Here is a 14,904-nt window from a genome sequence, read left to right on the forward strand (position 1 = left end):
TATGGCCCTGGCACACGCCCTGGCACAGGCCCTGCACACCGGTCACCAGCGGGTCCGCACGGTGCCGCAGCAGCCACAGTGTGAGGCTACGAAGCGAGTTTCCCTTTCCCTCTGCTCCGCGGTGCCACTCATTTGCATAAAGCCACAATGTGGAGTTTTTTTTGCTACAAATGAGCTCCTAAAACAATCTTATTCACATGATTAGTTTACCAAATTAACACAAATGCAATTCAATATTTGTAGACTCATTTTCCACTAAGAATTTTCCAATTAAACTTAAAGAATAATAAATTAAAAAAAAAATAATAATCTATTATAGAAAACGCTATCTCAATGGCCGCCGCCTGGGCGCCGCCATGTTTATTTCCCATACCGACTTTGAAGCTAAGCAGGAAAGTGCCTGGTTAGAACTGGGATGGGAGACCGTTCCTCCGATGCTAAGCAGGGAAAGGCCTGGTTAGGACTGGGATGGGAGACCGTTTGGGAACACCAGGAAGCCTGGCGACAGTACTGAGTGTGTGCGTGGTTGGTGTTATTACATCCGCGGCCGGCCCCCACGTGACGAGTCCCACCGCTCGCGGGCATTGGCCACGGGTCCATATGGACCGCGGTGCTGCTGTCCGAGGACAACCCGCCGTCACACAAACGCGAGTGCACGAGATCTGACTGCCGTGTGTGTGCGCGCGTACAAACAGGGCGATGTGTGTGTGCGTGTGTGTGTGTATGTATGTGTGCGCGTGCGCATCCAAACAGGGCCATGTGTGTGTGTGCGCGCGTACAAACAGGGCCATGTGTGCGTGTGCGTGTGCGTATGTGTGTGCGTGTGCGTGCGTGCCCAAAACCTGCTCAAACACGAGCCTCTAATCACACGCGCTGCTCCGACTGATTTATCCTCCGTGTGCGTAAAAGCGACAATGACACTACAACTTAACGAGCGCATGGCCTGCACTGCGTAGTTTTTTTTCTTTTTATCTTTTTTTTTACTTTGCTGCTGTACCTTTTGTTTTCTATTTTGCTTTCACGTATTGAGCCCAGAGGTACATTTCATTCTAAAGCAGCTTGGAAAGCATTGCCAATTTTATTGTAAGGTTATAAATTATTCCATAATTGTTCCACTGTCTCTTGAATTCTATTCCCTGAGTTTAGCGAAAATATTGTCGTTGTAGTTTATAAGAAAGGAGTACGGGTGCATCAAACACTCCAATTGCAGTTTGTTTGACTTTTTTTTTTGCATTCATTCTTTTACTCATTTGTAGTGGCCATAGTTTTTGGCATGGGTTGGGAACCACTGGTCTACAGCTGCACTGTGTGACGGGTTGGACATTTCTTTGTAATCACTCATAATCTCAGAATATCAAATGTGGAGACTAGCGAGGCCCGGCCGAAGGCCGGGCCTCGCTAGTTCATGTAGAAAATGAACTTTCCCAACACTGATGACCGCCCACGAGTGCCGCATATCGGTGTTTCCTTCCAGGGAAAAGTGTTTCCGGGTTAGTCCTGTTGTGTTGTGATTCTGTGCTGATGTTGTGTCGTTGAGCCTGACTGAGATCCTCGTAATAGCTGCGGAGAATGACTCGCTCTGAGACCAGCCTTCAGTGACCGGCTAATAACCCACACAAAATAGTCCCGTAGTCTGGCAGATTTAGTGACTTTAGTCAATGAAAAACACATTTATTATAAATGTTAGGTTTGTGGGACCCTGGTATAAGCGGATTAAACAACGAGGAGCCGCGTTAGACGTTAGAATGCAGGAGGAACAACACTGTGTCGGGCGTTAGAACCGACTAATGCACTAAGGCTACGAGGTGTTTAATCCTTACTTATTTAATTATTATTTCATTATTACTTCATGCTGCTGTGATGATTGTTTCTGTTCTCTTCATATTTCACGCTAAAGGCTCAGGCTTTGGTCCAACATATAAACATTGTCGCTGTGTGATGATGTCATCAGGCTGCGCGGCTCCGTTGGACATGTGTGAGGGCTGGCCAGCAGGGGGCAGGTCTCCCTTAGCAGAGATTTAGTTTAGAAACATGAGTGTAAATTATATATATTTTATTGTCCAAAGAAAATGTTGTGCATAGTTGTTTTTTTATACCAAAAGTAATGAATAAAAGATTTAGTTTTTTTTAAGGCAACAAATAATCGTTCCCCATGAGGTCAGATCAGACTGAAATGAAAGTCCACTCCCCGTGTTGTGGATCTAATGCCTGTGCGTAATGTCGTTTCTTTGTGGGTTTTTCTGTGACGGACAATGACGCTTGGTGGTTTCCTCTTTTGTCTGTGTCTCAGGAGACCTTCCAGTGGATGTTCACTCACATCGCGGTGGTTCGGGACCTCGTGGCCATGCAGTACAAGGAGCACCAGGAGGTACCACCTGATCCTCGTCACTACCGGGTTTATTATTATTCAGAGTCGCCGCGTTATTTACCAGATCACTGAGGTTTACACGTGTGTGCCCAACGCAGCCTTAACCTCTGACCCCCCGCCTGAACCATTCTGTCCTCTTTGGCTTTTATATAAGCCTGTGGAACACCTCATTTGAAAGCTAAGACCCACAAAACTGATCTTTTTCCTCGCGTTGCTGTTGTGTTGTGTCACCTTTTTGTATGTTTGTATGTTTTTTTTTTGTTGAATTTTTGTCACATTTTTGTCATTTTTTTGTCATTTTTTTGTTGAATTTTTGTCACATTTTTGTCATTTTTTTGTTGAATTTTTGTCACATTTTTGTTGAATTTTTGTCATTTTATTGTTGAATTTTTGTCACATTTTTGTTGAATTTTTGTTGAATTTTTGTTGAATTTTTGTCACATTTTTGTTGAATTTTTGTCACATTTTTGTCATTTTTTTGTTGAATTTTTGTCACATTTTTGTTGAATTTTTGTCATTTTATTGTTGAATTTTTTTCACATTTTTGTTGAATTTTTGTTGAATTTTTGTTGAATTTTTGTCACATTTTTGTTGAATTTTTGTCACATTTTTGTTGAATTTTTGTCACATTTTTGTTGAATTTTTGTCACATTTTTGTTGAATTTTTGTCACATTTTTGTTGAATTTTTGTCACATTTTTGTTGAATTTTTGTCACATTTTTGTTGATTTTTTTCACATTTTTGTTGAATTTTTTTCACATTTTTGTTGAATTTTTGTTGAATTTTTGTTGAATTTTTGTCACATTTTTGTAGAATTTTTGTAGAATTTTTGTTGAATTTTTGTTGATTTTTTGTTGATTTTTTGTCACATTTTGTTGAATTTTTGTCACATTTTTGTCATTTTTTGGTCACATTTTAGTTGAATTTTTGTCACATTTTTGTCACATTTTTGTTGATTTTTTTCACATTTTTGTTGAATTTTTGTCACATTTTTGTTGAATTTTTGTCACATTTTTGTTGATTTTTTGTCATTTTTTGTTGAATTTTTGTCACATTTTTGTTGAATTTTTGTCACATTTTTTGTTGAATTTTTGTTGAATTTTTGTCATTTTTTGTCACATTTTTGTCACATTTTTGTCACATTTTTGTCACATTTTTGTCACATTTTTGTCGCGTTTACATCCTTGTTTTCTTCTCATTTTTTGTGTCTATTTTGGTGCTTTTTTCCCCAAGAAGCTTTTAGATTCGGGTAAAGCCAAACTGGAGAAAATGTGCTCCGTTCAGGTGGGAGTGAAGAGGTTAAATAACCCGGCTCATGTTAGAATCTGATTCCGTGTTGCGTGTAGTAGAACATGCTTTGGTTCTGGACCTCAGAGGTTCTCCTCGCGCCTCACATTTTTGTTGAATTTTTGTCACTTTTTTGTTGAATTTTTGTCATTTTTTGTTGAATTTTTGTCATTTTTTGTTGATTTTTTGTCATTTTTTGTTGAATTTTAGTCATTTTTTGTTGAATTTTTGTCACATTTTTTGTCACATTTTTGTCACATTTTTGTTAAATTTTTGTCACTTTTTTTTTGATTTTTTGTTGAATTTTAGTCATTTTTTGTTAAATTTTTGTCACATTTTTGTCACATTTTTGTTAAATTTTTGTCACTTTTTTGTTGAATTTTTGTCACTTTTTTGTTAAGTTTTTGTCATTTTTTGTTGAATTTTTGTCATTTTTTGTTGAATTTTTGTCATTTTTTGTCACATTTTTGTCACATTTTTGTTAAATTTTTGTCATTTTTTGTTGAATTTTTGTCATTTTTTGTTGAATTTTTGTCATTTTTTGTCACATTTTTGTTGAATTTTTGTCATTTTTTGTCACATTTTTGTTGAATTTTTGTCATTTTTTGTCACATTTTTTGTCACATTTTTGTCATTTTTTGTTAAATTTTTGTCACATTTTTGTTAAATTTTTGTCACTTTTACATCCTTGTTTTCTTCTCATTTTTGTGGCTGTTTTGATGCTTTTTTTCCCCAAGAAGCTTTTAGATTCGGGTAAAGCCAAACTGGAGAAAATGTGCTCCGTTCAGGTGGGAGGTTAGAGGTTAAATAACCCGGCTCATGTTAGAAGCTGATTCCGTGTTGCGTGTAACAGAACAGGCTCTGGTTCTGGACCTCAGAGGTTCTCCTCGCGCGCCTCAGAGGTTCTCCTCGCGCCTCAGAGGTTCTCCTCGCGCCTCAGAGGTTCTCCTCAGAGGTTCTCCTCGCGCCTCAGAGGTTCTCCTCAGAGGTTCTCCTCGCGCCTCAGAGGTTCTCCTCGCGCCTCAGAGGTTCTCCTCAGAGGTTCTCCTCGCGCCTCAGAGGTTCTCCTCAGAGGTTCTCCTCGCGCCTCAGAGGTTCTCCTCGCGCCTCAGCCTGACGCTCTGGTCTGTTCCAGCGGCAGCAGAACACCCTGAAGTACGTGACGGACGACTGGGCGTCCAAAGAGTACGAGCTGCTGCGGGAGCGCGGCCTCTGGGGGCCCCCCATCGGCTCCCACCTGGACAAGTTCATGCTGGAGATGACGGAGGGGCCGTGTCGCATGAGGAAGAAGATGGTCCGCAACGACATGTTCTACATCCACTACCCGTACGCGGGGGAGGCCGAGAGCACCCCCACCGCCAACGAGAGCGCCGCCCGGGGGGCCATGCAGGTACGAGACCCACCCCCTACAGAGACCCTACAGGTCCACTCAGGTACTGCTCACAGAGACCCCTACAGGTCCACTCAGGTACTGCTCACAGAGACCCCCCTACAGGTCCACCCAGGTGCTGCTCACAGAGACCCCTACAGGTCCACCCAGGTACTGCTCACAGAGACCCCCCTACAGAGACCCTACAGGTCCACCCAGGTACTGCTCACAGAGACCCCCCTACAGAGACCCTACAGGTCCACCCAGGTGCTGCTCACAGAGACCCCTACAGGTCCACCCAGGTACTGCTCACAGAGACCCCCCTACAGAGACCCTACAGGTCCACCCAGGTACTGCTCACAGAGACCCCCCTACAGAGACCCTACAGGTCCACCCAGGTGCTGCTCACAGAGACCCCTACAGGTCCACCCAGGTACTGCTCACAGAGACCCCCCTACAGAGCCCCCTACAGGTCCACTCAGGTACTGCTCACAGAGACCCCCTACAGGTCCACTCAGGTACTGCTCACAGAGACCCCCCTACAGAGACCCTACAGGTCCACTCAGGTACTGCTCACAGAGACCCCCTACAGAGACCCTACAGGTCCACTCAGGTACTGCTCACAGAGACCCCCCTACAGGTCCACCCAGGTACTGCTCACAGAGACCCCTACAGGTCCACCCAGGTACTGCTCACAGAGACCCTACAGGTCCACTCAGGTACTGCTCACAGAGACCCCCTACAGAGACCCCTACAGGTCCACTCAGGTACTGCTCACAGAGACCCCCTACAGAGACCCTACAGGTCCTGTCAGGTACTGCTCACAGACCCCCCTACAGGTCCACTCAGGTACTGCTCACAGAGACCCCTACAGGTCCACTCAGGTACTGCTCACAGAGACCCCTACAGGTCCACTCAGGTACTGCTCACAGAGACCCCCTACAGAGACCCTACAGGTCCACCCAGGTACTGCTCACAGAGACCCCCCTACAGAGACCCTACAGGTCCACTCAGGTACTGCTCACAGAGACCCCCTACAGAGACCCTACAGGTCCACCCAGGTACTGCTCACAGAGACCCCCTACAGAGACCCTACAGGTCCACCCAGGTACTGCTCACAGAGACTCCTACAGGTCCACCCAGGTACTGCTCACAGAGACTCCTACAGGTCCACCCAGGTACTGCTCACAGAGACCCCCCTACAGAGACCCTACAGGTCCACCCAGGTACTGCTCACAGAGCCCCCTACAGGTCCACCCAGGTACTGCTCACAGAGACCCCCCTACATGACTCTGAGACCCCAGAATCCTAAAGTATAGTAGAAGAAATACTGGGTAAATCAAAAGTAAATGAGGAATCACGGTGCACACTGTGATTCAGGCAGTGGTTCGGCTGTAGCAGCGACAGGTCCTGCCTGTGTTTGGTCTGTAGGAGCTGCTGGGCTGCTTCATAATAATAACACGTATACAAGACCAGAGGATGGAAAGCGGAGGAGTGAAAGTTTAGCTCCTACTGTAAATGTTTAAATTGGCAACATTAGATCACGAGGACTCCGGTGCGGTTTGTGCATGTTCTTAGGCAATAACGTAACAACGGGACTGTAGCAGGTCCCGCGCGCTGCAGAGTTATGTTTACGGACGCTCTCAGAACATCCGACTGAAACAGAAGCTTCTACCTGTCTGTCCGAGCCGCTCCCCAACAACCCGAGCAGCTTCAGGCCTCTCCAGATCACGCACGGATTACACGAGAAAACTCACAGCGAACTGAACCCAAACAAAAAATGAGTGTTTGTTTTATCACGATCGCGTCGTGTGTTGAACAACGTGAAGTTAGTAAAATAAAACCTGCAGTTCTATCGTCTCCGTGTCAGAGTAGGTTAAAGGCGCCTCTCCGGAGGTTCACCTTCACAGCAGTATTAAAAAAATGATAAAAGTAACAAAGCTATAACGTCAGGCGTGGACAGGATCAGTATTTTATCCTGGCTGTGTCTTTTCCAGTCACTGCTCACTCCAGTGAGAAACTACTGCCACAAAGCAGAGCCAACCATTGTTTAAAATCCAGGCTAATAACAGTAAACAGTAAAAATGTGAATCCTCAGAGTTACAGAATATTACCCATCATGTACCATAATATTTATCAGAAAGCTGCTTTTCTTGTGTATTACTCAAGTACAAGTGAATGACAGTTGTTACCATTTATTGCACAGTTTATCCAAAAGTTCAGCGGCTGAGCCTAAATGTTACTATTGCCCCCCCTCTGCTCCAGCTGAGGAGCCTGTGATGCTCAGAAACATCATTCGAGCTAAAAGAGTGAGATGTTTAGTGTTTAGTTACATTGTGTGAGCTAAAGATGTTTCAAAGGTAAAACTAAAAAAATGTTCCTTTTAAAGTGACTAAATCTTAGGACCATTCTCACGTTTGGAACTGATCTAGAATGCAGGAAAATGGATGATAAGCTATAAATGTGTTGGGGGGGGGGGGACGCCAAACCTTATACTAACCCCCACTTTAATGTATCTGTCAGACACACAGTTCTAGAGAAGCACATTATAGAAACTGATTCATAATAATATATCAGGAGCGTGCGCGGGAACCCTGCTCTCAGACTCCCCTACAGGTCCACTCAGGTACTGCACACAGAGACCAGCTCCTCTAAGATCAGGTGTTTTCTTGTTCGAGGCAAAGCAGTTGTTGTGCCTCACATGTTCTCTGAGGAACCCCCGCACAGATGAGATGAACCTGTCGTTGCAGAAGCCCATGAGGTACCGGCGGGCCATCAGCTACGACAGTAAAGAGTACTACACGCGTGTGCTGAGCGGGACCCCGGGCATGTACCAGCACTCAGTGGAGCCCACGGCGGAGGGAGAGACCAGCCAGCAGGAGCCCGAGCCGGGGGAGGACACCATCGCCCGGGTCAAAGGTGAGGGACGCGGAGAAGGTGGAGGACAGAGGTTCCCCCATAGGGCAGGGTTTAAAGCGGAACCTCCAGGTGTGTTTGGTGCAGTCATGACTTTCCTGTTTCTGTGTTTGTATCAGTGAAGTAAAGATCTTATGCCTCACGTGTACAGAAGCATGCCTGTTGCGTGTTCTCTGTGTCCCCTGTGTGACTCATGTCCCTGTGGCTGCTGGTCTGGACATTTTTGTTGAATTTTTGTTGAATTTTTGTCATTTTTTGTCACATTTTTGTCACATTTTTTGTAGAATTTTTGTCACATTTTTGTCACATTTTTGTCACATTTTTGTTGAATTTCTGTCATTTTTTTGTCACATTTTTGTCACATTTTTGTCACATTTTTGTCACATTTTTGTTGATTTTTTGTCACATTTTTTGTCACATTTTTGTTGAATTTTTTTCATTTTTTGTCACATTTTTGTCACATTTTTGTCATATTTTTGTCACATTTTTGTTGAATTTTTGTCATATTTTTGTCACATTTTTGTTGAATTTTTTTCATTTTTGTTGTTGAATTTTTGTCATTTTTTGTCACATTTTTGTTCATTTTTTGTCACATTTTTGTCACATTTTTGTTGAATTGTTGTAGAATTTTTGTCACATTTTTGTTGAATTTTTTTGTTGAATTTTTTTCATTTTTTGTCACATTTTTGTCACATTTTTGTCATTTTTTGTCACATTTTTTGTAGAATTTTTGTCACATTTTTGTCACATTTTTGTCACATTTTTGTTGAATTTCTGTCATTTTTTTGTCACATTTTTGTCACATTTTTTGTCACATTTTTGTCACATTTTTGTCACATTTTTGTTGATTTTTTGTCACATTTTTTGTCACATTTTTGTCACATTTTTGTCACATTTTTGTTGAATTTTTTTCATTTTTTGTCACATTTTTGTCACATTTTTGTCATATTTTTGTCACATTTTTGTTGAATTTTTGTCATATTTTTGTCACATTTTTGTTGAATTTTTTTCATTTTTTTTTGTTGAATTTTTGTCATTTTTTGTCATATTTTTGTCACTTTTTTGTCACATTTTTGTTCATTTTTTGTCACATTTTTGTCACATTTTTGTTGAATTGTTGTAGAATTTTTGTCACATTTTTGTTGAATTTTTTTGTTGAATTTTTTTCATTTTTTGTCACATTTTTGTCATTTTTTGTCACATTTTTGTCACATTTTTGTTGAATTTTTTTGTTGAATTTTTTTCATTTTTTGTCACTTTTTTGTCATTTTTTGTCACATTTTTGTCACATTTTTGTTGAATTTTTTTCATTTTTTTTGTTGAATTTTTGTCATTTTTTGTCATATTTTTGTCACTTTTTTTGTCACATTTTTGTCATTTTTTGTCACTTTTTTGTCACATTTTTGTTCAATTTTTGTCACATTTTTGTTCATTTTTTGTCACATTTTATTCACATTTTTTTCACATTTTTGTTGAACGTTTGTCACATTTTTGTTGCGTTTACATCCTTGTTTTCTTCTCAGCTAAGCGTGTACAGAAGCATGCCTGTTGCGTGTTCCCTGTGTCCCCCGTGTGACTCATGCTCCTGTGGCTGCAGGTCTGGTGAAGGCCCCCCTGAAGCGCTCTCGCTCCACAGCAGATGGCGCTGACGAGGACAGTCTGGAGCTGAGCCAGGACCAGCTGCTGGAGTCCGGAGGCCTGGAGGACGAGCAGAGACCGGACAACACGGCTCTGCTCAGGCTCCTGGAGGAGGGGGAGAAGGTCAGTTATTGTTCCACACTGGTCAGAGGAGCCTGGTCAGAGGAGCCTGGTCAGAGGAGCCTGGTCAGAGGAGCCTGGTCAGAGGAGCCTCGTGTAACGCTTTATGACTAGAAGGGTCGACTGAAACCAACCTGTGCCAGAAGAAGATTCGGCCACGGAGCCAGAGTGTGTGAATAAAACACATATACAGGAAGGAACGTTTCAAAAAAATGTATTGAATATATATGGTGGTATAGTTTTCAATATAATAGTGTATTCAATATATATATGTATATGGTATATAATAATAAATAGAGGAGGTTATGAAAGTATATATATTATTAGGTCAGCTCAAAGGTCGAAATGAAACAAATGAGCATATGCATCATTAAGCTCAATCATCTACATTCACCTCTGTAGATTTTACAGATATTTTACAATCATGTGATTTATATACGGTATTTATAACCATAAAGTACATTGAAAAGAACTATTTAACAGCTAAATAGTTCTTCAAAGGTTCAGAATACTCAGGAAATCCAAAAATACATTAAATTACTTGAGTTGGGATTAAAATACTCCAGCAGATTCTCAGGTCGATAAAGTTGCGCAACAATTAGGAAAAAAAACACGTAGCTACGTCGAAAAGTCAACAAGTAAACAAAGCGGAAACTCAAAGCCGCTTTAATGCTATAATTGGAAATCACAAGCGTTCACAAAACCGGAGCAAAAGCGCAAAACCAAGGGTCGCTTCTAGTAAAAGAAACGTCCCCTGCCATTCGGCTTGAATATTAAGTTAAATAATGTCACGGATTAAGCGCTAGAAGCGGTGCTTTGCGCGCTAGCACAGCACATAACAAACGTAAACAATCAAAGAGGCTCAAAGGAGCTCGGAACGGGAGCGGCAGCGAGGCTTGGATCACGCAATCAAAACTGCAAAATGTAACTTGAAATCACTCGCTATAAACGTAAATAATAAACCGAGTTCGTGTCGGAAACTCACCGTTGAAGAAGTGGTCCCAGCCCGAGAGGTTTGAAGGTGTGGGGCTCGAACGGTCTGTTAAAACAATGCATTTGTAAACCTCACGCCATCATTCATAAACCGCTTCCAACTTTAAAAACTCACCCATTATCGGAGTGTCAGTATGAGCGTAGATTAACGTGGAATCGGCGCTAGTAGTAGCTTTAGCTCCCAAAACCACACGCCACCAGCCACAGTCACAGGGAGTCGTGGGGAGGAGGGAGTGACCTGGGATTAACCCCACAGGTAAAAGGAAACGGGGCTGTGGCTGTACGGGAGGCAGACCCGCAAAATTAAAACTGCTTCAGGAAATGCGGGTTACACTTGTCCCTGTTCTGTGGTTCTGAAGCTCTTGTCTGTTCCAGATCCAGCACATGTACCGCTGCGCTCGGGTGCAGGGCCTGGACACCAGTGAGGGGCTGCTGCTCTTCGGGAAGGAGCACTTCTACGTGATCGACGGCTACACCATGACCGTGTCCAGGGAGATCCGGGACATCGACACTCTGCCCCACAAGTACGACCAGCCTCAGGCGTTTCTCAGTCGGTCAGATACAGAACATGATCCTGAAGCTCTGTTGTTCACGTCCACAGCCTCCACGAGCCCATCATTCCCCGCGGAGCCCGGCAGGGCCAGAGCCAGCTGAAGAGAACCTGCAGCATCTTCGCCTACGAGGACATCAAGGAGGTGCACAAGAGACGCTACCTGCTGCAGGTGAGCACAGATCCTCTACACACACATGCCCTCTACACACGCCCTCTACACACACGCTGTTCTCCACGCCACAACACTGTGTCCTCGTGAGTCGAGAGGAAGCCTCCAAAACAAAGCAACAACACTCTGTAAAGATTCATTCAGCAGTTTGTGGTTTCTGCTGACTTGTGTTTCTGTTCTGGACTCAAACATTCAAAGACTGAGTTAGTTCTGGTCCAGCCACAGAAACATGTCGGTCACAGAGCTCCTCCTTGTCTGATATTGTCTGATATTGTCTGATATTGTCTGATATTGTCTGATATCGTCTGATATTGTCTGATATTGTCTGATATTGTCTGATATCGTCTGATATCGTCTGATATCGTCTGATATCGTCTGATATCGTCTGATATCGTCTGATATCGTCTGATATCGTCTGATATCGTCTGATATCGTCTGATATCGTCTGATATCGTCTGATATCGTCTGATATCGTCTGATATCGTCTGATATTGTCTGATATCGTCTGATATCGTCTGATGCTGAGCCTTGTGTGTCTTCAGCCCATGGCGGTGGAGGTTTTCTCCGCAGACGGCAGGAACTACTTACTGGCCTTCCAGAAAGGAGTGCGGAACAAGGTCTACCAGAGGTATTTACTCAGCTGCTACTGAACCGTTTGGATGGAAGAGTCACATGATCCCACAATATTCACTAGAGACACGACGATCTGCTGTTGTGCCCATGAGCCGGTCTGTGGAGAAGGTTCTGTGATCATTTATTTTTTCATTTGATGCGGCTTTTTTCTCAAACATGTATATTATCGGCAGAGAAGCCACAGATCGATGCCGTTCAGAGGATAAACACAAGATGCAAGATTCCCATCTCTGATACACTTCCTCTCCTCTGATTGGTCAGCCTCGTCACGGGTCATTTAACCAGCACCAGGTTAACTAATGTAAAAGCTTCTGGAACCAGCCTTAATATAACCAGGTCGTCTCCTTGTGTAGCTTAAGACTGAGAAGTGTTTGGGCAGATTCTGAAACTACAGGATATTAAACTGCAGCTGTTTTAGGTTTGAGACCGACATATTCTTTTTCTGAGACACTGAAAAGGCACCGAGAGCTCCCCCTGCAGCTCAGAGGAGGCGTCACAAGAGGAGCTGCAGGAGACTAGTAAGGGACGAACAAGGAGATGGTGAAAGACTAGTGGAGCGGAGGGAGCTGTGCAGGAGGAGGAGGAGGAAGGAGGAGGTGGAGCTGACCAGTGCAGGACACCACGCTCTGACACAGGGACAAGCCCAGGAGGTGGTGCACCGTCTCAGAGGAGACAGAGAAGCCAGGTTTCCCCCACCTCTAAGGCCGTGCGGGTCAGGTTGACAATAAAGCCCTCATGCGCGAGGGAGAGAGAGGCAGGAAAAAAAAGTTACGTGAACGAAAGCAACAGAAGCTTAATCTTGTCGTGTGATTGTTTTTGTGATAACAAACTCCGCAGAGGGAATTATCGAGGTCACTTTGTGTGAAATAGTGACATTTTCGTTAAAATAAAGTCCGCTCGGAGGGAATTTACTTTGAAAATACGGATATTGTTGTCGTTCTCTTTCCCGTCTGGTGCGTCTGAACTGTGGAGCTTGATCCGGCCGGAGCTGACGCGGCGCAGACGGACCTGAAAGTAGGGCTGATCCGTATTTTTATCGTGGCGAGGCGGAGAGGCGGAGAGGCGACGCAGGCCCCTCGGAGCGGAGTGGACGATGTGGAATGTTTCTGAACGTTCAACATAGCAACGCATTTGCTGCGGAGGTCGGGGCGGAGTGGGGCGGGCACGGAGAATGTGGAATCTGGGGGTCACTTTTAGATCAATATTTCATTACCAAATACCTGGAAAAAGCAGAATAAGTTGCACTTTAAAATCCCCCTAAAGAATGTCCTAAAGGGAAGAAGAGTATTAGTGCAGTATCTGTCTCTGACCACACGTGTGTTACATGTTCCTGTATCTCTGACCACACGTGTGTTACATGTTCCTGTCTCTGACCACACGTGTGTTACATGTTCCTGTCTCTGACCACACGTGTGTTTTAGGTTCCTGTATCTCTGACCACACGTGTGTTACATGTTCCTGTATCTCTGACCACACGTGTGTTACATGTTCCTGTCTCTGACCACACGTGTGTTACATGTTCCTGTCTCTGACCACACGTGTGTTACATGTTCCTGTACCTTTGCTGACCACACGCGTGTTACATGTTCCTGTATCTCTGCAGGTTCCTGGCCGTGGTCCCGTCTCTGGCCGACAGCTCGGAGTCGGTGTCGGGTCAGAGGCCGAACACCAGCGTGGAGCAGGGCTCCGGCCTCCTCAGCACCCTGGTGGGGGAGAAGTCGGTCACTCAGCGATGGGAGGTGCGGCTCACTGGCTTCAACACCAGGACCATCACATGTTTTCTGAAGATGATGAAGGATGAACGTTGTTTAGAGAATTCAAAGACAGAGTTGCACAACACACGATTAAACCCTCACCCTCTCAGATGCAGAGTTTTCATGAAACTAAAACAAAGGAACTTAACTCTATCCTGTAATGTTTAGTGAAGTCTGGAATTGATTTATTTTTCTTAAGATTGCCCCCTGGTGGCCAATGTGTATGACTGATCACAGATACTTCATTCTTTATTCTCTTTTCATGGCAACACAACAGCACAACAATAATCCAGCAACACAACAGCACAATCACAGAGGAAAACATGTAATAAACTCCTGTTCTTTTATGAAGCAGCGTTTCTGTTTTAGTTCCTTTGTTTCAGACACAGAAACACACGTTTGTTTGAGGATATTTCTGTTTAACCCCTTAACTCCCGCCTGAACCGAGCACATTCTCTCCAGTTTGGCTTTACCCCAATCCAAAAGCTTCTGGAAAGTAGGTGAGAGAATAGCAACAAAACTGAGACGAAAACAATGATTAAGATGTGACAATAAAGTGACGAAAAAAGACACACAAAAAATGACAAAAAATGTGACAAAAAATGTGACAAAAAATGACCAAAAAATGACAAAAATGTGACAAAAATGTGACAAAAATGTGACAAAAAAAATGACAAAAAAAGACCCAAAAAATGACAAAAAATGACAAAAAGTGACAAAAAAATGACAAAAAATGACAAAAAAATGACAAAAAAATGACAAAAAGTGACAAAAATGTGACAAAAAAAATGACAAAAAATGACCAAAAAAATGACCAAAAAAATGACAAAAAAATGACAAAAAGTGACAAAAATGTGACAAAAAAAATGACCAAAAAATGACCAAAAAAATGACAAAAAATGTGACAAAAAATGACAAAAAATGACAAAAAATGACAAAAAAAGACAAAAGAAATGATAAAAAAAAAAAAAGTGAGTTGAAAAAATGAATTGAATACCCCCCAAAACAAAAAGGATGGAAAAAAAATCTGATGCCGTGAGGAAAAAGATCCATTTAGATGAGCTTTGTAGGTCTTAGCTTTCAAATGAGGCGTTACACTGGCCT

At 43.1% G+C, this 14,904-nt stretch overlaps 1 protein-coding gene across 1 annotated transcript in view; it reads left to right on the top strand.

The window, feature by feature from the left end:
- wdfy3 (WD repeat and FYVE domain containing 3) overlaps positions 1-14,904 on the top strand; it is a 146,044-nt gene that overhangs the window by 92,356 nt on the left and 38,784 nt on the right. The window contains 8 exon segments of the mRNA XM_079563969.1: positions 2,291-2,368; positions 4,791-5,045; positions 7,775-7,943; positions 9,538-9,701; positions 11,067-11,215; positions 11,293-11,413; positions 11,956-12,041; positions 13,650-13,785. Coding sequence (XP_079420095.1) covers positions 2,291-2,368; positions 4,791-5,045; positions 7,775-7,943; positions 9,538-9,701; positions 11,067-11,215; positions 11,293-11,413; positions 11,956-12,041; positions 13,650-13,785 — 1,158 coding nt within the window.

The sequence above is a fragment of the Gobius niger genome, assembly GCF_951799975.1.
Source record: "Gobius niger genome assembly, chromosome: 1".
Lineage (NCBI taxonomy): Eukaryota > Metazoa > Chordata > Actinopteri > Gobiiformes > Gobiidae > Gobius > Gobius niger.